The sequence below is a fragment of the Eubalaena glacialis genome, chromosome 9 (genome assembly GCF_028564815.1).
Source record: "Eubalaena glacialis isolate mEubGla1 chromosome 9, mEubGla1.1.hap2.+ XY, whole genome shotgun sequence".
Taxonomy (NCBI): domain Eukaryota; kingdom Metazoa; phylum Chordata; class Mammalia; order Artiodactyla; family Balaenidae; genus Eubalaena; species Eubalaena glacialis.
Window position 1 is genome coordinate 58,289,229 of NC_083724.1, and position 25,986 is coordinate 58,315,214.

Below are 25,986 nucleotides of genomic sequence, written 5' to 3' on the forward strand. Positions count from 1 at the left end.
AAGACCCGACACAGCCAAAAAAATAAAGAAAATAAATAAATAAATAAGATAAATAAATATTTAAAATACATTGGAAGGACTGAGGGGAGTTGTAAGCAGGCGGCCTGTGAGGGGCTACTTCCTGTGATTTTATCTGCAAGTTATTTTAGAGGCAGAAGTTGTGGTCGACCTCTTAATACACAGCTGTCACAGGTATAAATCAAATATTGTGGTTTAACTTTTATTTCTTCTTGAGCACTCTTAGTGGGTTCTATATGCGTATCTATTTCTACTACCTTTCTCCAAGAGCTTTTATTTCTGCCAAAAATATTCAGAGTTGGAGGCAAAAGCTTGGTTTCCTAGGTGTAAGTCAGAAAGAATATTTTTAATATTCTGAGATACTGTGTGCATGATCCAAGAGCTTGGTGCTTGGTCTGTAGGCAGGCAGGTTCTACTGATTGTTTTTTAGTGATGTGGCGATTGAAAAATTTCAGAGCAGCCATTGAGGGTGCTGCTGGGATGACAGCAGTGTTTTCAGTGGTTTACTTCAGTACGTTTATCCAGGGTCATATCTGTTTTCCCCATTCCCCCACCACCATGCTTGTCAGGGGGCTGGCTATCCTTCATAGGAGGCCGCGCTTAAACTGAGGAAACATCTCTCTTCTTGTGTTTCTGTAAATACAACAGTCCAGGAGTCTAGATTTCTGCCATGAGGTAAGAGGCTCACCAAGAAAAAAGATAATTCAGTGTCGGCATAGAATTTTTTTTTTTCCCTGCTATAGCTGGCAAACCTTGCGGACCTTGAAGAAACGAGAGAAAAGAAGGCCTTCTTGCAGTATTGACTTGTTTTCTTTTTGCTTAAGCATTACTCGTTGATTGAGGAAAACAGTTTATGAGATTCTTGCTTGGCTGTGAGAACACAGTCTACACCAGCTTTATTAGGGCTGTGTTGTTTAACAGTGACTCTGTGGTACTAATACTTTTGGGTGAAAATGCGCATGTATATGTCAGTGATTCTCAATCTTTTCCTCAGGACTCCTTATGCTCATAATCATTTTGAGGACCCCAAAGAGGTTTCATTTCATCTCCTTTCTTTTCATTTCCTTTCTTTAACTCCCTTCCCTTCCCTTCCCTTCGCTTCCCTTCTCTTCTCTCCCCATCCCATTTGCCCCCTTGCCCCTTTGCCCCCTTTTCCTTCCCATGGATTTACCTTAATGGTACTTATTTGCTGAAAGTTAAAACAGGGAAACATTTAAAGTAACAGTCATAAATGCATAAACAGTTACATTTCTTTTCTTGAATTCATCCATTAGTTTTATTTTCTAGGTTAAAAACCCCAAATTACTCTCATCTTTATTCAGGTTTTCTATTATTAAAACAATTATTATTGTTTTTTGTTCTTTTAAAAAAAATTTTTTTTAATTAAAAAAATTTTTTTCTGGAAAGGCATTTTATTTTAAATATAGCAGTGTGTACATGTCAATCCCAAACTCCCAGTCTATCCCTCCCCGCCCCACTTCCCCCCGGTAACTGTAAGTTTGTTCTCTAAGTCTGTGAGTCTGTTTCTGTTTTGTATTTATTTGCTGAAAGTTAAAATGGAAAAATTTAAAGTAACAATAATAAATGCATAAACAGTTACATTTATTTTCATAAGAAAATAACAGTTTTCCCAAACCATAAAAATAAAGAGAAGAACAGCATTGTTTTACATTTTTTGCAGAGCTCTTTAATATTGGGTTTAATAAAAATTGGATTCTCATGTCTGCTTCTGCATTCAGTCTGTTGGACCATGTTGTTCTGGTTGAGGTATATTTGAAGAAAGTTCAGCTTACCAAGGATACATGGTTAGAAGGGGTGCAGTATTTTAATAGCCTTTTCAGATAATTATGAATATTCTTTGGCACTACATAAAACTTGACAAATGGTGGTTTTTTAAAGATTAGTTGCAACATGAAATCTGAAATCCCATCAGTGAACTTTTTGTTCTCTATTAAGCTAAAAATTCATTGGTCTGTCTTGCACTTCGAGTGGCTTTTCTATGCATGCGTGATTTTGTAACGTTATGCATTGGTAAACAAAGATCTGTGTCATACAGGTCTTTTTATATAATATAAAAAAATTACATTTGTTATTATCACCATCAATTCCATCAGAAATAGCTTTAATTATTGGGAAGCTGTCAAGCTCACAAAAGTGGATACAAATTTTCCAAAGTTCTAATTTTGACTCAGAAGCTTGAATTTCACCATTGTCAACAAATACTGTCAGTAGTTTTTTTGTTGAAATGACAGCTTTCTTTGTTCACTTTCATTGCTGCCAGATACCCAAGTCTGAATAACCGCTTGTCTGTTAATCATTCATTCAAGTAAAAATGGTGTTCCATGAAAAAAGGCAGCTCATTCAACGTGCGATTCAATTAATTGCACATGTGCTTTTCCCAAGACAACCATTGAACTTCAGTGTGCGGCAAAAGTGCTTTATGCATACATCCCATTTTATTGCACATTTAATAAAATTGATACTTTTTTCTTTTTTTTTTTGCTTCATCAAGGCATTGTTAAGAGAACACCCCCCCACCGCCAACTGCAAATTTGAGATAGTCAAGAATATAACGACTGCATTGGTGCCACTGCCTTGATTCAAGCTAAGGCACCAACAGTTTTACCCTTCATTGCTTTTGTGTCACCGTTACAGATGTCAGCAGTGTGACACAGGCAAATAATGTCTTCGTGTTATTATTTTTTCAGTTTATTTTTTTAATTAATTTTTATTAGAGTATAGTTGCTCCTTCATGTTATTATGAAATTGACCATACAGACCTCATGAAATTGTGTTGTGTATCTCCTGGAGTACACAGACCTTACTTTGAGAACTGCTGTTACACTATTAGCTCTTCTTTTGTTCTTGTTGAGAATACAGTTGGGAAAGAAGGGAGTTCTATGCTGGTAACATTTTCACAGATTTCCCAGAATTTGATGCATTTGCAACAAGGGACCTTTCCTTTGCCTCATTCTCTCTTGATTCTACAGCAAACTGTGGCATTCGGGGTGAGACTCAGAGCTTCTGAATGTTGCTGTGCTGGTATATTAAAAAAAGAGATAATTATAGTAATAAAAACATTGGTATTCATTGAATGCTTACAATGTCCATGTCCTTGTATGGTGTTTTTTTTTTTTTGATTTGATATTTTTATATATTGTGGAATGATCACCAAAATTAGTCTAGTTAACATACATCACCACACAGTTACAAATTTTTTTCTTGTGGTGAGAAAAAGATCCACTTTTAAGATCCACTCCGTTAGCAACTTTTAAATATACAATACAGTATTAATCAATCAATTACTAGTTAACTATTAATAGTTAACTACTGATACTATTGATATCTTAATATTATATAATAGTTAACTATTTTTTTTAACATCTTTATTGGAGTATAATTGCTTTACAATGGTGTGTTAGTTTCTGCTTTATAACAAAGTGAATCAGCTATACATATACATATATCCCCATATCTCCTCCCTCTCCTTGTATGTTTAATATCTGCCCCTGCCCTCTTCTTTTGTGAAGGTGTTGTGAAAACTAATTTGATATTTAAAAAAACTTTAAAACAGTGTGGTCTATTTTCATTGCCTGAGATCTTACAAAATGCATCATATAGGGAAGTAAATATATACCAACGAGATTACAGTGTAACTTTAGAGGTTCATTAGTTAACTATAGTTGAAGAAGAGGAGGAGGAGAGGAAATTCCTAGGCATAGTGATTCCAAATGATCAAAACATTTAGAAGCTACGAAGCAAAAAACATTTTCCCTCTTCCGTATATTGGAAGATAGAAAGTATTTTTTTCAAAATTAACTGGATGAAGAAGGTACACTAAAAAGAGACCAGAAACAGGAAAGGTGTTTAGAGGCTAAAAGGGAGGATTTTCATTTGAAATTGTGTGATGATGAGAGTATTTAGATATCCTGAAAGTACTTTGCCCCCCAGAATATTTAAGACTTGTAGTTTACATGAATATCATGAATCTGGGAAAGGCAATAGCCAAGGTTAGTCTATTCTTGAACAATGCCATGGTTCAAAGGTAAGCAAGGCTCTTGGAGATAGCGGAGGGGTGAATAATTTGATGAGATAATTTCAGGAAGACAAAATACCGTCAAGAATGTGCCAATGTTTCTGACTTTTAAAACTAAGTTAAAATCTGAATAATCATTATCATGTACTTATGATTAAATGCCGTCTCTTTTTCCCCCCTCATAAAATTCAGCATGGAATTGACAGACAGATCATATGAAAATAAGATAATTGGATGGATTTTACGTAATAATATATGCATTATATAATCACTTTAGAATTTACGAAGAATTTTAGCACTTCGGAATTTTAAAAGAAGTTTTACATTTACTATTTCATTTTAATATTAAAAAGAAAAAAAACCCCTGAAATAGGTGAGAAGGGAATGATCACCATATGAGAATCTATCTTACGGAAAGAGTTAGAATTTAAAGCTAGGTCTTTGGGGGAGTTCCCTCGCGGTCCAGTGGTTAGGACTCAGCGCTTTCACTGCCGTGGCCCCGGGTTCAATCTCTGGTCAGGGAACTAAGATCCTGTTAAGCCGTGTGGTGCGGGGGTGGGGGGGAGCTAGGTCTCTGGACAGACAGTTCCTGTACTTGGGACTGCACAGTGTTTCTGCCATGCTGCTTTGCATACTCTGGCCTGGAGAGCATCCAAACAGAAGACAAATGCTCTTTGGGCCAGAATGTGACCTCATTTGGGGGCAGGACAGCTGTAGAGCAGGGTCCTCTACCAGGTCAGTGTTGAGTCTGAGGACAAGCTCAAGGTGTGTCCTAGATCAAGTCTTAGACCAAGTCTGCCAGAGGGCTTGGCACACACACTTTCCTGCTCTCTGGCTCCATTGTTAAGAATTGTTCTTTTCCTGTACTTCTTGTTCATTTTCACTAGGCTTTTAGGAATTAAATATTTCCTTAATCCCTAAAAATATTTTGAGAACTCATCACCTTAACTTATGACCATCTAAAGGAATAAAAGCATCATCCATCTTGTGAGTTTCCATCTTTTTTAATAAAGCAAATGATATGATAAATTCACTGTGAGCCAATTAAGTAGAGTCCAAGTTATTTAAACCCAAGGATTTTTTTTTTCAGTTTAGATCTCATTTTTAGTATATATGTTAGAGATATTAGCTATTAGACTTTATGGGATTTCAAGTTCCTGGTTAACTTTCACTCCCATCTTTCATTTGTCAAATTTTGGTCTTCACAGTAAGTCTTCTATTGTGTATTATAAGGAAACTGAGGTGGAAACTGTTAACGTTTAGTGTCAGATTACTTTATTTCAAATGTAGGCAAAGGTTCTTACCTTTTGTTTTGTTTCAAACACTGCCTCTGACTGAATGCTAAGCATTTTCCATTGTAAATAATAATGCTGCTGCTGCTGATACCATCACCACCACCAGCACCGCCATGGAAACAGGAACGTTCCCTTTTGCTTCAGTTGGCATTTGATGTCTTTTGAATTATTTTCAGCCTAATTTAGCTCTTCCTATTTTCCACTTGAGCAAATCCACTTTGACTTTTTCTAAAACAGGTAAGTCAACAAGGCAAGGACAGGAGCACATTAGTTCACAGGTATACCCCTTCTGGGACTTGAGGACATTGCTCTACAGTATTTATTTGTAGCACTGAGACAGCTACTGGTGAGGAAGTTTAGAGTGTATCACAGCTGTATAGACATCAAGTACTAGAGGTAGCTGCGGTTGCTGCCACCCGCTTTGATATACTGTCCTCTGCTATAGGCATGAGGAATTTTTCGTCTTAACCTGTTATGTCTTTCTGTATTTTTCTGGCCTTCTATAAATTTTTGTAAAATGTCATTTTTGTGGAATAGATCTATGCCTCTTTCATGTTAACAGATATACATGCTTAAGAGATTTGACCCTCTGGGAAATCATATTGAACAAATGAGATTTGGCATAGGGATTGTCTTTTATATCCATGTAACGGCAGTATATCGCTTGGCACATGATAGGTGCTCTGTAAATGCTATTTACATGAATTTTGAACCTAAAAGTTAATTAAATGAAATACAATTAATAAATTTTTATTAAATCATGCACAATGTTAGGTCAGGAAACTAAAAATATTGGTAAGACAGGTAGTGGCTAGCAAATTCCTCTGCTAGCTGGAAGATAATCTCACACATATGAACCCTTTTACCCTGGGAGGTATCATGGTAGCACAAGAAACACGGAAGGAGTGGAATTGAGAGGAGGGAGCAGTCTGGTGATTCCTGGCAGGGATGGGGAAGGAGTGGAAAGGAGGGTGGTCTGTGTGGCCGTCGGATCTTAGGTAGTCCTTGATGATGCGGACGATGAAGATTTTGTTTCACCTCTCGGAATATATTTGAAAGACAAAATAGGTTTCCTGTCTGACATTAATATCACAGATACTTTGGAGTGTGTGCTTCTTTTATAATCAGGGTGATTGTTTTTCCCTGAGTCCCCTGCTCACTGTGTTTTCACACCCTTTCTCTTAAGAGTTGCCCGAGGTTCCATCGATTGAGGAGGAAGTGGAAGAAACCGAGTCTTGGGCAAAGCCTCTGGTCCACCTTTGGCAGACGAAGTCCCCAAACTTTGTGGCCGAGCAAGAGTATAATGCAGCCATGGGCAGAATGGAGCCGCACTGTGCCATCTGTGCTCTGCTCATGCCCTACTACAAGGTAGCCAGGGGGCGGGGCCCCTGCCCACGTTTCCTTTCACTGCAGCACTTTCTGTGTGACTGTGGAAGCCCAGGTGAATCTCTGTAGGGTTAGTAGGCACATGAAGAGGAAGACATTAGTACTTCTGTAGCTGATGGCTATCATAGAGCAGCAAATGGAATTCCTGAGTGCCACTTGAGAGACTTTTCTCTGACAGTGCTTTATCATTTTTGAAAGTCTTGGTTTATTTCAGTCAAGGGGCAATTCCAACCTTTCTTTCTTCCCCTTTCACCAAGAAACACAGAACTTAAAGCTTAAGAATAGTAGAAGCTTACAAAGAGAGAACTTAGATCTAGTCTCTGCTTTATGTTTGAAAATATTACTCTCAATCATATAAATGTCGGCTCTGGGCCCACATTTAAAATATCTCTCTTCATCTTCCCACGTGGAACATGCAAAAGACACAGCAGGACTCAATGCAAACTGAATTGTCCAGTTCACCCTCATCAGCCAGCCATTCATGATATTATTTTCAGATGTCATTTTGTATATGTTATGCTGATAGCATCTTAGGTCACAGAGGGCCACATTCTCCAGCACTAACACAGACAAAATGATCTTTCAGAATCTGGTAAGAGTAAAACTACCAGATCCATTTTTAGATACAATATATTTTAAAGTCTATTGATGTGAACATTGTGTTCTGGGTTATATTTTCACTGGTAGAGTCAGAAATATTTTACTCAAGATCACATCATTCCTAGAGTTCCACATTAAGTAATTCTGGTTAGACGTTTCGGAGCATGAATATGTATGATGTGCCACATTCTCAGACCTTTGTAAATAGAGGAAGTAGTTCGTTCACTTGTCTTTGAATGTGACACTGGTGAGTGATTAACCTTATTTTTATTTCCCATTTAGTCACTAAATTTCTGTGTTTTCTTGGAAAAACTTACCTTTATATTGATTCTTATTTCTGTATCGTAATCTGCCTGTATATTTCCCCGATAATTAAAAAATTCCAACTAAAATTATAAGATTTGGGGAAATTTATTAATATAAGGTCTCTGGGGATAATAAGGTAGTTCATTAATTAGTTTCAAATAAACACTGAATATTTGTTGTATATTTTGGTGAGAGGTGACAATTTCTTTTTGAACATTATCCTTTGTTATTTAATGACATATGCTAGATCTTTCTGTCTTGCTGTTTTAAAACTTTGTGGTGAGTCAAAAAGCCTTCAAAAACTCTCTAAATACTGTCGTACAAATTAAAACTGAGGTCTTTGAAGATACTCCTTCAGGTGTAACCAGGTAAGATTCTTCAGTAAATGAAATCAGATCTGTTAACCTAGTGCAAATAAAGAAGCAAAAAAAGTTCATCAGAAGAATTGATGCTTTTCATGAACTATGTATTTAAGAACATAGTTTTAGTAGCTCATCGATTTCTGTACCAGCAGATGTACAGAATATCCTCTCATTCCTACAGCTTAGCTTCTGGATGGGAGCCTGAGGAGCAGCACTGATAAAGAGCTAATAGTTGGGTCCGGGAGAACAAGAGGAAATACAGAAGCTGGAAGTTAGTGGATGAACAGCTATTAGTGGATTTGAGTGACCAGAGCAAGTGATCTGAGCTCTTTTCCATGTTTTTCACTCACGTGGAAATATTCTGTTTTTCAGCCAGATAGCAGCAATGAAGAAAATGATTCTAGATGGGAGACAAAATTAGATGAAGTGGTTACTTCAGGAGGAAAGACTAAGCCCCTCATTCCAGAGATGTGTTTTATTTATAGCGAGGAAAATATAGAATATTCTCCACCTAACGCCTTCCTGGAAGAGGATGGAACAAGTCTTCTGATTTCCTGTGCAAAGTGCCGCGTACGGGTTCATGCAAGTAAATGAGTCTATCACTCATTAATCGCTGGCTTTTCAGTGCTTCACAAAGTCTCTATTTCTCACCCCTTTGTAACTTGCCAAATCTATCACATTGTACTATTGGCATTATTAATGGTTAGGTCATTCTTTCTCACATTTCTTCTAATGAAAGTATGAATAGGTGTAATCATCCTTTTTCCTCCAATTTTATGTGGTATCAGTGGAGAACAGGTCTGGTTCTCTTTGTTTGTTTGTTTGGGGTCCAAATGTGGGGTCATTGTGGGATTCCTTTCACATGCTTGAATTTTATTTATTTTAAGTTTGTAAAAACTGAGTTTTAATCTCTAATGTTGATTCATGACTGTTTTCCTTTGTTACTTTTGAAAGATAAATGAGTATTCTTTTGGTGATTTGGGGAATTATTGTTAAATTTAATTATCAAGTTAAAATTTTACTCTTTGTAAGGGTAGGGAGATCTTCATTGCCTTCCAGGGGGAAAAAGTGCTTAGAGTTGTTTTCCCCCAAGACTGAGAAGGTTAGGCTCCATACCTGTCTCAATTTGGTGTTTTTACATAATTGTGTAAGTGGCAAATACATTTTTTTAGATTGGTCTGCCATATAAATCCTCTAAAATGTATAAAATGGATCTATTAAACATTGCAATTCTATTTTAAAGCATTTTAATATTCCAACTCTTACCAAGTCAAATGTTCTGTTAACGTTCTTATGTATGGTGTGAGTCTGTCAGTGTAGGATGAATGATTTATAATAAAGGTATTACCTTCTATATTTACCCCAGAGTAATACCAGTCTTGTGTTAAGGTTGAAATTGCCTGGCTATCTAGCATTTATTTATTAGATACTTTCATCTTCCCCAAGGGATTTGAACATGATGTGCTTGAAATGTAGTTATATAAAACTTCTTATTTGTTTCTATCAATTTGTAACACACATACACATATATATACACACACACATTCACTCTACGTGATTATGTTTATATGAGAAACAGTGCACCATTTCACAAACAAGTTTGGATTTAATCTTGACTCCAGAATGCACTAGCTATGCAATTTAGCCATAATATTTTATAAACATGTGCTTGAACTAAACACTTTATGGTCTTGGGTAACTATGATAGGCTTTTCTTTGGGTAATTACATTTCTGTTATTTTCTCTTCCCATGTCAAGTGTTATAGAAATTTGATATTAAAAATTACTCCTTTAAATTTTACTCATTTAAATCTTTCAAAACTCTTTTTTCAGGAAACCAGAGTAACACATGTTTGTTGATACCGTATAATTGCTACATATATTTATATCATCAGCTATCTCTTTACATCGTTATTTTGAGTCAGGCATGTACTGAATGGACAAATAGAATTGAAGACAGCTCTTCATCACTAACTATGAATTGTACATCCTTTGTTCCTATCACTGAAATTAAAGCTAATTAAACATAATTTTTGAAATGTAGTTTTACATTACATTAATTTTATGCACTGATTTTATGTACATAAATATTATGTCACAGTTTATTTATTGTGTCATTTTAAAACTTCCCCAAACTTTGCTTCATAAATTGCAACTTATTTTGAAATATGTTTTGCATGAGTAAAGGACTAGACTTGACAATTTAGAAGTTTTCTAATCACGCATTAAGTATTATCATCAGTATTCTCTATAATAACTGTTGTGAGCACTGGTAACTATTAAGATGCACGCTCTCATTTTTTCTGGCAATGATAATCCTATTAGCTATGAGGCATGGGAACCAAAAGTATCTTTGAGCCAGCCTTGCTAATGTTTTGTTCTAAGCAGTGAGAATCAAAAATGGTATGGTAGGCTGTTGTTCCGATTTTATTTATTCAGTGCTAAAATGTGTAATATTGTCGAAATGCAAAAGACTTTAATTAATGGATCCATACTATTATTTTATAGGTTGTTACGGTATCCCTTCTCATGAGATCTGTGATGGATGGCTATGTGCCCGGTGCAAAAGAAATGCATGGACAGCAGTAAGTGGCTAATTTTAGTATCTTTTAACTCCTTTTCTCACTCCATCCACTGTGGGTCCATTTAAATCTAGTGGTCAGGTAAGATGGTGCACATGCTTTTGTGTGCCATTCCACAGTTACCTGTATTTCTCGTCTTCTCTTTCCAAATCATCCTACCTGGTAGCTCTATATCGATTGTGGAAATGTTAAATACATTTCTAGGCATCACCATTTGCTCAGGAACCTATGGAGACTACTGGTTTATTAGAGCATGTCCAAAGTATTGCTTCATGTTCTTGCCCAGCTCTATTTTGCAATTCTTGAAAATAAGTCTTCTAAGTAACAGTGAAGGTGGGAATATTCAGTGACCTCTCAGGAAACTGTGCTAATTCACAACTACTCCACTAGCGTGAGGTCTTCCCCGCTTATTCATTTGTACATTCATACTTTAGAAAATTTTAGAGTGTTCTGTGCTAGGCATTGCTGTGAACTTGAGACAGAAACTTCAACAACAAATGATTCCCCACTTGGAGAACATAGATTTCTCTTCACCTAAACTGTTTTTCCTGAAGACCCTGTTGAAACTTTAGCTTACATCCAAGCGTTGCGTTCCATTCTGTTAATCCACCATGTCACCCATTTTGTCATTTGATTATGTGCTACCTTAACTTTTCTTAAAAATTCTCTTTCAAGAGGTATCAGAACATGGTTGAAAGTGGAGACCGATCAGATCTCAAGACTGTATCCCTCACTCTTGATCTCAGAGCAGATGCTCAGCTTGATTTTGATTGTAATAGTAGCATTTGCTTTATTCCTTAATGATCTCTAATGATAATGAATTAAATTTCCTTGCAACCAGAGTTAAAAACCTGAAGGACAATATAAGGACAATGCTTTACGTGAGGAAAATTTATGTCATGATTATGTATGTTTAGCTCTCAGTGTTGAAATAGACATATGGTGACTGTAAATTAAAGGCATCTGTGAGAATGTCTTTCTGTATGATTTTATTGCTGGCATTCACTCTGGGTAGTGAGGGGAAAATGGGGCAAAATATGGACACTCTTTATAGTCCAAATAATCTGATTTCATATTAGAGGTAATATCTCCAACTTAAGAATTCTTTTCATTAGTGGGCCCAGGTAACATTTTGGTATTTCCTTTGGTGTGTTCATTATGTTAACAAAAACTGTATAAATGTACAGCATCTTTAAAACAGCCATGAAGTCCTGCTATAATAAATATATTCAGCTCTTGTTTATCAAGCTGGTTCTATTCATATTATATGAGCCAAAGTAAAGCCTTGTAGAGTCAGTTTTACTAATGATATCCCCTCATTCACTCTGAAGTATAGATTTAGAATTTAGAGATATTCTAATCCAGTTCACCAAGGCATGAAGAGTTCTCTGTTCCATCCACAGTTACTGCTTGGCTCCTGTGCTCACACACCGAGCAGTCCTGTTACCCAAGGTACTACTGTCCTTTGCATGGCAGAGCCAGGGCCAGGTCTAGCCCAGCCACCCTGATTCTAAGGCAGCTTCTGATCAATTATGTCATTTTCCTTTAGCATGTCTACAGAAGGAAATAATCACTCTCTGCAACTGATTTGAAGCATCTTTCTATTAATCTCAACCCCTCCGCACCCTCAGAAAATATAGTGTGCCTTTTGTATTTTAATATTGATACCATGTAAATCTCTTTTAATTTGCAATAAAAATGGGAGCTCTTAAATACAGCTTTGCATTGATTTTTTTAGACCTACATAATTTCTTAGTTCTAATTGGAAATGATCTGAATTCACAGTGAGCCAATTGTTTTTTCAGTTTATTCGTTTTGAGTGAACTTTGTCCATGAAGCTCTATTTCTAAATTTTTCTCCTGAAAAAGAATTGAATTTTATTTTAAGCGTTGCCGAGAAGTAACTGATAATATTGATATTTTGGCTTTAACACCCTTATTTAGTGTGGCATTGAGTGTTGCAATATTAATTTTTTACTAAGCACTTAAGTATGATTCTTTGGATTTTGTGGCTGGAATGATTGCATTTTGAAAGTACACTTAGACTTGCTTTCTTAGGAATCAATCTCACACTGTTAGTTTTAGGTTCCAGAGGAGTCCTAGACCTCCTTTTATTGATAAATAGAAGCTCTAAAAAAGCTAATGGAAATCTAACGAAGCAGCTGAGGTCAAATGCTATTTCATTGCTGGCTTTTATTTCACTAACTCTAATTACTAATTATTTCCTGGGATTTTCTTTTTAAACATGGTTTGTGAAGGTAAGGCTTATTCATCATGAACACAGAACACTCCAAGAGCATATTTTGCTTGGGATATGTATTTATACAACAAATGTGATTGTTTCAGTTAATTCTGTTTCCTTTTATGATTAGTGCTTTGAATATCTTGAGGGTAAGAAGAGGGTAGCCTGAAACACCTTGTATTCATTTTCATAAGGTATGTGTGAGAATTGTATGTGGTAGTTCTATTTTTTAAAGATTCTTCTTAAAAAGAGTGTCTGTCGATGGGTGAATGGATTAAAAAAAAGGTTGTGTGTGTGTAGATACACACACACACACACACACACACACACACGTACAATGAATATTATTCAGCCATAAAAAAGGAAAGAAATCCTGCCATTTGTGATAACATGGATGAACCTGGAGGGTATTATGCTTAGTGAAATAAGTCAGGGAAAGGCAAATACTGTATGCTCTTACTTCTATTGGAATCTAAAAAAAAAACCTGAACTCATAGATACAGAGCATAGATTGGTGATTGCCAGGGGCGGGGGTGTGGGTGAAATGGGTGAAGGTGGTCAAAGGGTACAAACTTCAGTTACAAGATGAATACGTTATGAGGATCTAGTATATAGCATGGTGACTGTAGTTAACAATGCTTTATTAGATACTTGAAAGTTGCCAACAGAGTAGATCTTAAATGCTTTCACCACAGAGAGCAGAGTAGATCGTAAATGATTTAATCACAAAAGATAATTATGTGAGGTGATGGAAGTGTTAACGAACCTTATTGTGGTAATTATTTCTCAATATATAGATATATCAAATCATCACATTAAAGAACTTAAACTTATACAGTATGTCAATTATATTTCAATAAAGCTGGGAAAAAAAGAGAAACACTATATCATAGAGATAAGTATCAATTATTTAAATTTTGGAAGCAAAGGTGTCTCAGCGATTATTTCATCCAGTCCCAGACCATAACTAAGTAAATAAGTTCATACATTAGAAGATTCTGTCAGCTTCAACTTGGGCTTGGTGGGTGAGAATGTACAGAAGGCTGGAATCAATGTTCATAGACCAGCTGTCCTTTTACTTACCAATTCTAAAGCGTGGAAGTTGCTCCGGACCAAACTGCCCTGCTAGTTTTTAAGTAACTGGAGGCCAAAACTTTGTCTCATTTTTCTCTGTAACACCCCTAACACCTGGTATAGTGTTGGATCATTTCTGACCTTGCAGAGCCTTTATCTGTGACCTTGGTCTGTGACCTTCAGTGCTCTCACCATTTCCAGTTTTGGTTTAGTCCTCACTGTTTTTCATTTTGCTACTATTTCTTTACTTTAGCCACTTATGTTATCTAAAATAAGAAACAACAAGCTGTATTGCAGCTTTAGCTGCATGTGTTAGAGGGAGAGATTAGTTACAAAATTTGAATAACACCCTAACTTGGATTCTAGAATCCTAGCTCCGTGCTCAAATTCAAATGAAATGAAATGAAACAGTGAAATAATTCCCCACATACCTGTCTCTCCTGACATTCGGGTTGTATATCTCATAGTTCTAATTAAATATCATTGCTTTGTGCCTGTTTGTCCCATTTCAGTACTGCTCAGATAAATAGATCTGTATGAAAGCTATGTTTGCGTTTATGGCTTATAACCCAGCTTTATTAGAGTATTTTATTTTCAGCTCTGTTTGTTTCCAACCCTTTTGTGATTATGTAATTCATTTTGGAGCCATTTTTACTCCTTCATTATAGTAGCGCTTTAGAGTGCATTCCAAATATTACCAAGTTCTGTTTTTAGGTGTTGAATGTCATTACTCTGATTCTAGAATGTGTTTCTTGCTATTTTGAGTCTTAATTTGAATCTAATCACTTTTGACCTAAATTACTAGAGTTTTGTGTCTAATCTGTTTATGGATTTCCATTTTATAATGACTACAAGTTACTGCTAATTAAAAACATAATGTAATATTCTCACTGTAAAAATACAGAATTTGTATTGCTTTCTTTCAGGTTTTTTTCCCTACCATTTCCTTTTTTTTTTTTTTTTAATTTTTATTTATTTATTTATTTATGGCTGTGTTGGGTCTTTGTTTCTGTGCGAGGGCTTTCTCTAGTTGTGGCAAGTGGGGGCCACTCTTCATCGCGGTGCGCGGGCCTCTCATTATCGCGGCCTCTCTCGTTGCGGAGCACAGGCTCCAGACGCGCAGGCTCAGTAATTGTGGCTCACGGGCCTAGTTGCTCCGCGGCATGTGGGATCTTCCCAGACCAGGGCTCGAACCCGTGTCCCCTGCATTGGCAGGCAGATTCTCAACCACTGCGCCACCAAGGAAGCCCCCCATTTTTTTATCCCTATTTTGAAAAATTGTTTTTGAGTCTGAGTATTTCTGTAAAATTCCTGAACTCTACTTTAGGGCTTCACTTCTAATTATGAAGGAGGATGTTAGTTTAATGTCTGGAAATGAACTGGTAACGTAAATACTTTTATTGTAAAAAATAATAATCTATGTGCTGAATACTCTGTAGAGTATTAAGAGGTAATATGCTAATAAATCACAGGAGGATTTTCTATACTATCTTCTAAAGAATTTATAAATGGAATTCTAAAGAATAAAATAGAAGCAGGTTAAGAGGTTAAAGAGGAATATGGATAAGATTTTCTCTTTTTAAAATTTAGGAATAATGTAGCTTTTTGGTGGTTGTTTCTTTGCAGGAAATTTGGATGTTTCTTTTGCGGTGGGGGTCACTGTGAGGTTTTGTTTTAGTGCCAAAATGGGAGTGAAAACTTCATGGGAAGATTGGTAGTTTAACATATGGGAAGTCACGTCATACTCAGATTTATGACTCTGACAAATCTTGAGTTGCCAGTCTTCTGTCCAGGGTAGCATTAAGCCTGTGCTGTAGGTTTTCATTGTCAGTGTGAAAAAGTCCAAATAAAGTATCATTTGTGCTGTGCCTTACTAAGGAGCTTTTTTAATCACCATATGTAATTCTTGGGGGGAAGGGAGGGGTAGACACAGTAGCTCACATACCTATAATCTAAAATCTTAATTACAGGAAGATTTAAAAGCAACGTAATGAGAAGGTTCGACTAGAGATGTATATCTAAGACCTCTTCTCACCCTAAAATCCCTTGATTCTGTGTTGTTTTTTATTTCCATTTTGCCTTAATTAGTTTTCCTTAAGAATTGGGCACCTTCAAGAAATCTAAATTTATTCCTGTATTTCTTAACCTGGTCAGAGGTGATGAGTAACAGAAAAGTATAGGAATAGAAGTGACATCGGTAATTATTGGCTGGATCAGTGTAGTTTTTACGTGTTCAAGGAAACTTTCGTTGTTTTTTAAAAAGTGACTTTAAGGCCTTACTATAACTTTATCTACCTGATGTTCAGGAATCTGTGGCAATGCACATCATCCTCGGGATTTCTTTTTATTTCAATATATCCCTTTGCTCTTAATTTAGGAGAATTTGTTTAAATATTTTCGTTTCAAAGTAATACAGTAAAATACACAGTTGTATATTATATTGTTGGATGGATATTGTCATGCTATGAAAAGGTAGATTTTGAAATGGAAAATTAAAACACCTTAAAGGTTAGAATTTTCATTCTGTATAATGAAATACATGAACTAGGTACACATTTATTATCTATTGAAGAGCATTTATTATACTCTGTAGAATAATGAAGTTGTACTATATATGTTTAACAAGTATAGCATTCTGTTTTTTTTTTTTTCAAAATGATTTTAAGAAATCAAAACCCAAACATGAAATAGGTTTTCACCTTGGCCACCTATCTATTCACTGTTCTCTTTATTTTGCTTATTTGTTTTTTTTTAAAATGGACTAACAGATATGAGCACAAGCTATACCTTGATAATCATTTGGAATTAGCGTCTTCTTTCCTCTTACAAAGAGTGGAATAAGCAATTGCAGTGATTAAAAATAAACATTTTGGTACTGTTTGTTTATTTATTTTTATTGCTTGATTATAAATAAGTGGCATCTATAGATTGAGTAGTGGTTGCCATTCATGCCCTCCAAGGCTGCACATAGCTATTTTTTGGCTTTTGAAAGAAAGTGAAGTGTTTTCTCTGCATGAATCATAGTCCGAAAGTTAAAATCTGGAAGTACCTGAGGTAGTGGTCTTTAAAAAACCCAACCCCATAGTGTTGCTAAAGCTTGTGAGCTAAAGAATCTATGTCATTTGTTGGAACACGTTTATCTGAACTCTTAATCTTTGGAATATACCTTAGTCTTTATTTTTTTAAATTTATTTATTTTATTTTTATTTACCTTTGGCTGCGTCAGGTCTTCGTTGCACGCGTGGGCTTTCTGTAGTTGCGGCGAGCGGGGCCTTCTCTTCGTTGCGGTGTGTAGGCTTCTCATTGCGGTAGCTTCTCTAGTTGGGGAGCACGGGCTCTAGGCGTGCGGGCTTCAGTAGTTGTGGCACTCGGGCTCAGTAGTTGTGGCTCGCGGGCTGTAGAGCGCAAGCTCAGTAGTTGTGGCAAATGGGCTCAGTTGCTCTGCGGCATGTGGGATCTTCCCGGACCAGGGCTCGAACCCATGTCCCCTGCATTGGCAGGCTGATTCTTAACCACTACGGCCCCAGGGAAGCCCGTATACCTTAGTCTTAACTCCCTACTCTTAAGGCTCAAGTAAAAATGATCAACTTCTTGGAAAGTTGGTAACTCATCTTTGGGAACAATGAGGTCCCAATCCCTATAACTCTATGTACTCTGGCTAATAATGGAGGAAGGTGGTCAAATAGGTAGAGTCTGACTCCTACTTTGCATTGAGGCTGGTCCTATAGATAGGGGCGTGATTGATACGAAGCAACCCTAACCGCACTCTGTTAAATCTGAAGGCAGTGCTTTCTCTTCTTTCTCTCTGACATGGGAATTCTCTTAGGGTAGAGATAATTAAGGAAAATGTATGTGGCTGAGGATTATGTTACCCTTATCGCATAATACAACCATTATATCTCCTCTCCAACTCCTCAAATAAAAATAGTGGTACTGATAATAGATGTTAGAATTGCCAATCATTTGGCTCTTGGAAGTCTTGTGTTTTAAAAAAAGTAATAGTTTCATTTTAAAATGTTTGACCTACAGATTCAGAATAACTGCTGATTTAAATATAAACCAATATAAGTAGCAAGGATAGAATTTTTCTAGCTTCCATAACATTTAGTACTGGCAAAGACTAAAGAATTCTTCATCTATCTCAGAAATTTCATTTTACAGATACTGAGCCAGGGGTTTGAGAGAGTAACTCCTTTGTCCAGGATCACCCCTGTATATGGTAAGAGAGCCCAGATTCATGGCAGTACTCAGGCCTCTAGATTCTCAGGCTCACACTCCTTTTTTTGTTTTTTTACTCTTCTCAGTTACTTGTTTTTAGAGTGGAAAGAAGGCTGAACAACCGGCCTAATTCTGAGCAATGTATTTGAATGATTTTTGTTTGTTTACATTGAAAATAAAGTCAGCACTAATAGTGTAATTGGTCACATACTTAATATGGAATGATTAGTGTTATTGGGTGGTTGAGTAGAGCAGTGTCCTTACTCTTTCATATTGACTCTAGTTTCTGCCTGGAGGACCTTTCCCAGAGCTGGATAATCTCCTGAATCTAGTTTCCCAATTGACAACTGAGTTGGCATTTTTCTTTAACAAGGAGCTCTGAATTGGCTTTGTAGCCATTGATGTTTAGATCTGATTGGCTATGGCCTTGAGAGGGCGTGGTGGCACTCCCGCTCCGTGTGATGTGTTTTATGCTGTTTTTTTTTTTTATTCCATGGGATACTGTCAAGACCAGGTGGTGAGAGGCTGTCAGTCTGAAAGGCTGACTTTGATCCTCAGACACAGTAAAACTAGTAGAAAAAGGAAGGCTGTATTCTTGTTAAATGCCATGACTGTGTGTAGCCAAGTGGTTGCTTGTGCCATTTCTCCTCTCCAGTGAGGTGTCCCTGGAAGCCGCTAGCCAGACCACACTCTTCCATTTGAGGTGACGCATTTGAGTTCAGAATTACCTTTTCCCTCCTGAGGAGGCAGATTTTTCTGAACAGCTGCAGACTTAAACCTTGGCTCACAAAGGCCAGGGTGGTAACAATTATTTTACTTTAAGCAAACAGAACAGCACATTTGAGGATATCAATTATCCTGACAGCATAGCTATGATGTGGAGGCCTTTCTGTTAGGGAACTGCTTACAGGCTAAAAAAGTCATAAATCTTTTTTTTTTTTTCTGTTCATTCTTCTCCCTTTTGCTCAATAGACACAATCCCTCCCTACCCCACTTTGGTAATGGAGAGAGAGAAAGAGAAATCTACAGAGCTTATTGTAAGTGGAACTATATTCATAAATAGCTTCTTGATTGAGAACAAATGCCTCATTAATCTTAAGTGCTTCAACCAGAGAGCACAAGTAAAGTCAGGAAGAATAATGACTGACATTATGGGGAGCATAGCATACTGCAGTGCACACCAGGATGTGCATGCCCGGAGGTCATTGGGCTAAAAGGCACATCTCCTTAGCAATGAGGAAAGAGATCCCTAGGAGGCGTGGAGGGGAGAAAAAAAAGTGCAGTGCAGGCGTTTCTCATGAATGGCAAAAACTAGCCCAGTGGCAGGATGAAGAAATCATGTACTTTGTTATTTGCTATCGAAGGTCATGCTGGGAAGAAAGAATAAACCAGCTGGGTTTTTATTTGAAAGCCAAATGTTGTACAGTTTTAACAAAGTAAGATGTATGTTCAATTTGAAGTACTTTGCTTAGGATCCTGGAAATACTATTATGTAAATGCCATGAAGTTCCATGTAGATTACCTCTGACCAGTCTTAAATTATAGAGGTGCTTCTCCTTGCTATCGAGCATATGCCTGGTATCAGATAGGTGCTCTGCAAACCTCAAAGTAATTTTTATACTGCTGTAAGGAATGGCATTAGAAAGATAAATGGTTGGGGGGATGTAATTTGAAACAGAGAGTATGATTTCCTCTTCTTTTATCATCCTTTCATACAAATGGCTGTATGATAGTATTTAAATTGTTAAAATGTAGTGAGAACATCTCCCCCCCTCCCCGCCGCCAGCATGTCTACATCCTAATCCCTGGAACCTGTATGTTATGTTGCATGAAAAGGGAATTATGGTAGCAGATAGCATTAAGGTTGCTAATCAGCTGGCTTTACAAATAGGGATATTACTCTGTTTACCTGGGTGCATTCAGTGCAATCAGAAGGGTCCTTAAATGAGGAAGAGGGTGGCAGAAAAGGTCAGAGAACTGTGATGTGAGAAGTGCTTGTCCTGCTGTTGCTGGCTTTGAAGATGGAGGAGGAGGGCCTAGGACCAAGGCACGTGGGCTCCCCTAAAAGCTGCAGAGGGCAAAGAAATAGATTCTCGCTGAGAGCCTCCAGAAGAGAGTGACCTGCTGACACCTTGATTTTAGCCCAGTGAGACCCATTTTGGAATTCTGACCTACTGAACTGTACATATTTATGTTGTTTTAAGCCATTGTATTTGAGGTAATTTGTTATTGCAGTAACAGAGAACTAAAGGGTGTACAATAGAAAGACAGCCTTTTGAAAGGGTAATTAGTTTTCACTCTTAACCATTCGGCATTCCACTAGGTATGTTGTATTTTCAGTGTCATCTTTCATTTTCAGGCATCTTTCTCTGACTACCTTCTGTCTGTCTAGCCCACACCCTCTGGTTCTGGGACTCCAGCAATCCTTTCACCTCACTGTGACGTATGATTCAGTAATGCTCCCAACTTTTCAGTCTCTCCCTCCCCTCATATCCTTACTTCTGTTTAAGCTACTATATTTCCTTGCACATACTCTCAGCTCTCTTGCCACTCTCTGACTTTGTTACTCTTCCTTGGTATAACTCAACCCTGATAAATCCAACTATCTATCTACTCTGTACCTGCACCTCTGTAGCTGAGTATGGCTGTGGAGAAACACCCAATATGCAGATTGCTCTTGCTTTCAGTTTGTAACTGGAGGTTGGTCCTCAACGGTGTGGGTAATTCATGTTGCATTCCCATCACTCATTCACTCTACTACTCTCCTGATTGACTGTTTCATATCTTCTTCTCAAGCTTCCCCATCTTCCCCATCCTCACCCTCACCTCATGAAGTCTCTTCATATTCATGGAGAAATGGGAAGACACCAGTAGAGATCTTAATGTTTCTACCTGCTTCATATCTATAATATCTCTTCTAAGGCCATCCACTCTCTTATACACAGGATCATAGTTACAGTAATTCATCCCTTTCTTGCCCACATCCCTTCTCCAGATGATTCTCATTATCATCCACACAGTCTGTTATTTTTTCCATCTTCAAGTAAACCAAAAAACCCTCTCTTGATCTTTCTTCCCACTAGCTCCCACTCTATTCCTCCACGCCCCTATATATATAGTAAAACTCTTGAAAAGACTTATCTTTATTCACTCTCTCCAACCCTTCTCCCCCACTTCTCTCTTAAATTTATTCCAGTCATAGGCTTTGCCCCACTTTTGCTTAGAAACTTCTGTTGATCACTGTCTCCTGTTTGAAGCAGTCCTCACTTGGCTTCCAGGATCCTGCACTCTCCTGCTTTTCCTCTCACTCCCCAGAGTTCAAAATGTGGGCCTCTTTTCTACACTAACCCATTTGGTAACCTCATCCCATCTCATAGCTTTAATGGTTGTAAACAGCATCTAGTCATTGATGGCTTGGGCATCTCTAGTCCAGCTCAGTCTCACCCTTGTGGCCAACTTCATGACAGCATCTCCTCTAGCATGTCCAATAGCTCAAATTCACTCTGTCCTGAACTGAATTCTAGATATTCTGCAGGCTTCCTTATCTCCAGGCCTTCCAGCTGCTGAGGCCAAGAACTTTAGAGTTAGATTTGATGCTTTCTTTTTCTCATACCTCACATTTGTCTGACAGTAGATCCTGTCTTGTCTACTTTTAAAATGAGTCTAGCATCCTGTCCACTTCTTAGTCACCTTGGCTGACATAATCCAGACTAATCTGCTCATTACCTCTTTCCTGGATATGGTAGTAACCTGCTAACTTCTCTTCACCCTTCTACCTTTGAGCCTTTATTGTCTGTCAACACAGCAATTGGGATGATCTGATTAAAATATAAGTCAGGTTCTATGTCCTTGGTGCATTCAAACCTTACAGTGGCTTCAGGCCATCGACTTTTTTTCATGGCTTATGAAACCTTACCAGATATTCTTTCTCTTACTTTCTGATAACCTTTCCTATTAGAAAAGGCCAGGATCTGCTGCCATCACCTTTCCCTGGAGAACTCCATGGCCCACTCCCAAGTGCTTAACATCCTTTACCTTAAATAATCTACTGATTTAGTTTGTCTTCTCTCCTAGCCAGAGTGTATCTTTGTCATTCATTGCTGTTGCCCAGTGTCTAGGACACAGCATGGTGATTCACCAATATCTGTTGAATGAATATATATTTTCACTTATAATACAAATTAGGTGTGAGCATCTAAATTAGGGAACTCACTTGCTGGTATAAAATTCATTGGACCCTGTGAAATTTCCATTCAGAAGATTACTGCAGGAAATTTGTCATTCAATTTCCTAATCACTCAGAATTCTTGCCAGCCCCATCCTAACATGAGATTCCATCCTCTCTCCAACCCTGATAACTGAGCCCCATCTCCAGAAATTGTTCTTCCATGTTTTGTTGATCAGCACTTTGTAAGCTAGTTTTCCGTTAATGTGATTAATTAGTCTTTGTTTTCCCAGCTCAGACAGCCCTATTTTATGGTTTTGCATTTCTGTTATGAACACGTCAGATAAATAAGGCTGTGGGGAGGTACTTCAATCTTGTAATTTTTCTATAGCACTGAAAATTGGCTTTAGTGTCACTTATGGATATGTCAGCTAAAATGAGAGCTCCTTACAAGGCAGCTTGAGAATGTTGGTATTGACATTTCTTTAATTGATGTTTTATAGAAGAGCCATTGGAACATGATTTCCCTCTAGGACAAATAACAAACAACTATGATAGCCATATTCTAACAATGCCCTTCTCACCATTGTTGTTAACGTGTCAGCACTTTGATTATAAACACTCTTTTTCAGTTTAATAACTGAGCTGTAAAGAAATCATTCAGTGTTGTAAATTGGTATACTAGCTGTTCATCTCAGCGGTGATTTTTTTATGAAACCAAATATTAAAAGTAACTTGGTATTGCTAAAAGGGGATTTTGTGAATGGTATTAGGAGAGGGAAAGGGACCTAAGTAGGAAAGGTACAATGTCCAGAATATGATCTCAATTTATACTTCTTCATTCAGCTTTTAGCTGCCCTGTGGGTGGGTTACACAACAGAATGGCTCTTTAGATGCTGTCCTTGGGAGCCAGGAATAACAGCTGCTCATAGAGTAATCATTTTGTAACAGGCATTTCAGCATTTTTTTGTTTTGTTTTAGGAAACATTAGTTGACTAGCAATATATCTAAATCTTTATAATAGTGAGTCATTTTACACAGGGTGTTATTGTTTCTAGAAGAGGCATGCTCATAAACATAAGACAAAAAAAGCCTGGCAATGAGTGTTCACTGTAGAATTTTATTTATTTGTTTTGTTCTGCAAGGCTGAACAATTTTGGTATCTCCTCAGGTTAGGTTGGAAAGAAGTTTCCATACACTGAAAGACTCTAGTAGAAATCACAGATGCCCATTTAAAATTTTCATTTAAGTAAAAAAAAATTTAGGAAAAAAAGATAAACCTCCATGATTACATTAATTTTAAATTACACATATTTGATGGAAGAAGGTTTTTTTTTGAATTTTATTTTATTTATTTTTTAATACAGCAGGTTCTAATTAGTTATCCATTTTATACATATTAGTGTATATATGTCAATCCCAATCTCCCAATTCATCCCACCACCACCATCACTCCCCCACCACCACTTTCCCCCCTTTATGTCCATACGTTTGTTCTCTACATCTGTTTCTATTTCTGCCCTGCAAACCGGTTCATCTGTACCATTTTTCTAGGTTCCACATATATGCGTTAATATACGATATTTGTTTTTCTCTTTCTGTCATACAGAGACTGTCATACAGAGTGAAGTAAGTCAGAAAGAGAAAAACAAATATCGTATATTAACGCATATATGTGGAACCTAGAAAAATGGTACAGATGGAAGAAGGTTTAATTTCTTTGTGTGTCTGTGAGTTTTCTTTTTTTAATGTAAGAGTAATAAGTATTGTTAGGAAGGTCTCCCATTCCCAACATTCTCAGATTCTCAAATCTCATTTTTTTTTTTTTTTACAGAAAACTACTCATATTGTTTAGTCAATCAGCCTTTCAGATCTTTTCTGTGCATAAACTAATGCTATATTTTGTTGTTCTTGGGAGACCCAAATGGTGTCACAGTTTATTTAAACATGCCTTAGTGTTTTCACTTAATATTTCATTGTGTAATTCTTAGTAATTCAGTAATTTTTGGATTTACCATATCTTTTTCATCACTATTTTAAATTTCAAACCTGAATCTAATTAAAAAATTCAGACATTACAAATAAAATCTAAGTAACTGACAATTCCAGTTCCTCCCAGAGGTAACTGTTTTCTCTATTATGAACAGAAATGAAATAGTAGTCATTGTATATTCCTACTTCTGCATAGATGTAAATGTTTAGCTAAGATAGATTCTAAGAAGGTGAATTGCTTGTCGTAATTTATGTACATTTAAAATTTTGATTGATAATGCCAAATTCCTCTCCACAGCCACCATAACAACTCACATACCCCCAGACTATAGATGTTCTGATTTAAAAATCTGAGGTTAACACTCATTATTTCATTTTTCATTTTCTTTATTCTTGAAATTGTGTATCTTTCATGTATTTATTGGCAATGAAGAGTCTTTGAATTTTCTGCCTATTTTTCAAAAGTGTGGCTTTTTAAAAATTATTTTTTGGATAACAATCTTTGTTTTTTATTGTAAATTTTTAATCTTATTTTATATTAATTTATATAGTATTTTATCCTTTAGAATTTAAAAATTTTGATGTAGTCAAACTTTATTAATGTTTTCTACATGCCTTTTGTTTTTTAAATGTTATATTAAGAAGTCATATTTATCCTAAATTCATCAATATATTTGCCTAAAATTTCTTTTAATACTTCTGTAGTTCTGCTTTGTTTTTGAGTTTAGGTCTGTAAATCAATTGGAATTTATTTTTATGAATCAGAAATACATACACACACATTCAATTGAATTCATTTTTGAATAGTTTGTGGTATTAATTTTTGGTTATTTATCCAGCTCTAACTTTCTGTTTTCTAATTTTCTCTTCAACCAAGAGTAGTCTGCTGTTTAACATATCACTAAGTTTTTAATTTCAGTTTTTTTTTTTTGGTTATAGAATTTTTATATTGTTTTTAAAAATCTGATTTGTTATTTATTTATAGTCTCTCACTTACATTCCTAATATCCATATTTAATTTTTAAACATATTAAAATGCTTATTTTACACCTTATATCTGAGCTCAATGTGCATCTAATTCTACTGTCTTTTTTTTGCTGCTTATGTAACCATATTTTCTTGGATGTTTTTTGAGTTTTTATTGTAAGCTTATATTCCTTCGAACTTAATATTTGAGAATTTCTTGAGGGCTTTGTTATAGGTGGTTGCTGAAAATTACAATTTTCATTTTTATATTATCAAAATTCACCTTCCAGTAGTATCATCCTACTTCATGAACAGTGTAAGAACCTTACAACAGTATAATTTGATTAACTTCCCTTCTGTTTGTGGTCTTATCTTACATTTTACTTCTGCATAGACTCCACTCCATAGTATCGTTATTTTTGTGTGAAACAATCAAGTTTTTAAATGAAACTTGTATAGTCTCTCTGCCTCTCTCTCTTGCTCTCTTTGTGTGTGTGTGTTTTGAAGATACTAAAGCTTTATTTTATATTTACCCGTTTTAGGTGTTCTTCATTCTTTCCTGCCACTTCATGGTTCAGGCTGGTGTCATTTTCCTTCATTCTGAAGATTTTTTTTTAGTGGTTGTTATAGTGTATATTCATTCTCATAGATCTTTATCTCTATGAGATTATTTTTATCTTCATTTTCAAAGGTTATTTTCCTTGGAAATAGAATTTCAGGTTGCCAGCTTTTTTCTTTCAGTATT

The 25,986-nt window shown here is 36.4% G+C and overlaps 1 protein-coding gene across 4 annotated transcripts in view; it reads left to right on the forward strand.

The window, feature by feature from the left end:
* KDM4C (lysine demethylase 4C) overlaps positions 1-25,986 on the forward strand; it is a 396,061-nt gene that overhangs the window by 228,456 nt on the left and 141,619 nt on the right. For 3 of the 4 annotated variants that reach the window (XM_061200412.1, XM_061200413.1, XM_061200415.1), the window contains 3 exons: positions 6,536-6,717; positions 8,376-8,589; positions 10,512-10,588. In XM_061200412.1, coding sequence (XP_061056395.1) covers positions 6,536-6,717; positions 8,376-8,589; positions 10,512-10,588 — 473 coding nt within the window. The remainder of the gene's footprint in view (positions 1-6,535; positions 6,718-8,375; positions 8,590-10,511; positions 10,589-25,986) is intronic. The other variant, XM_061200414.1, reaches the window with a different exon arrangement.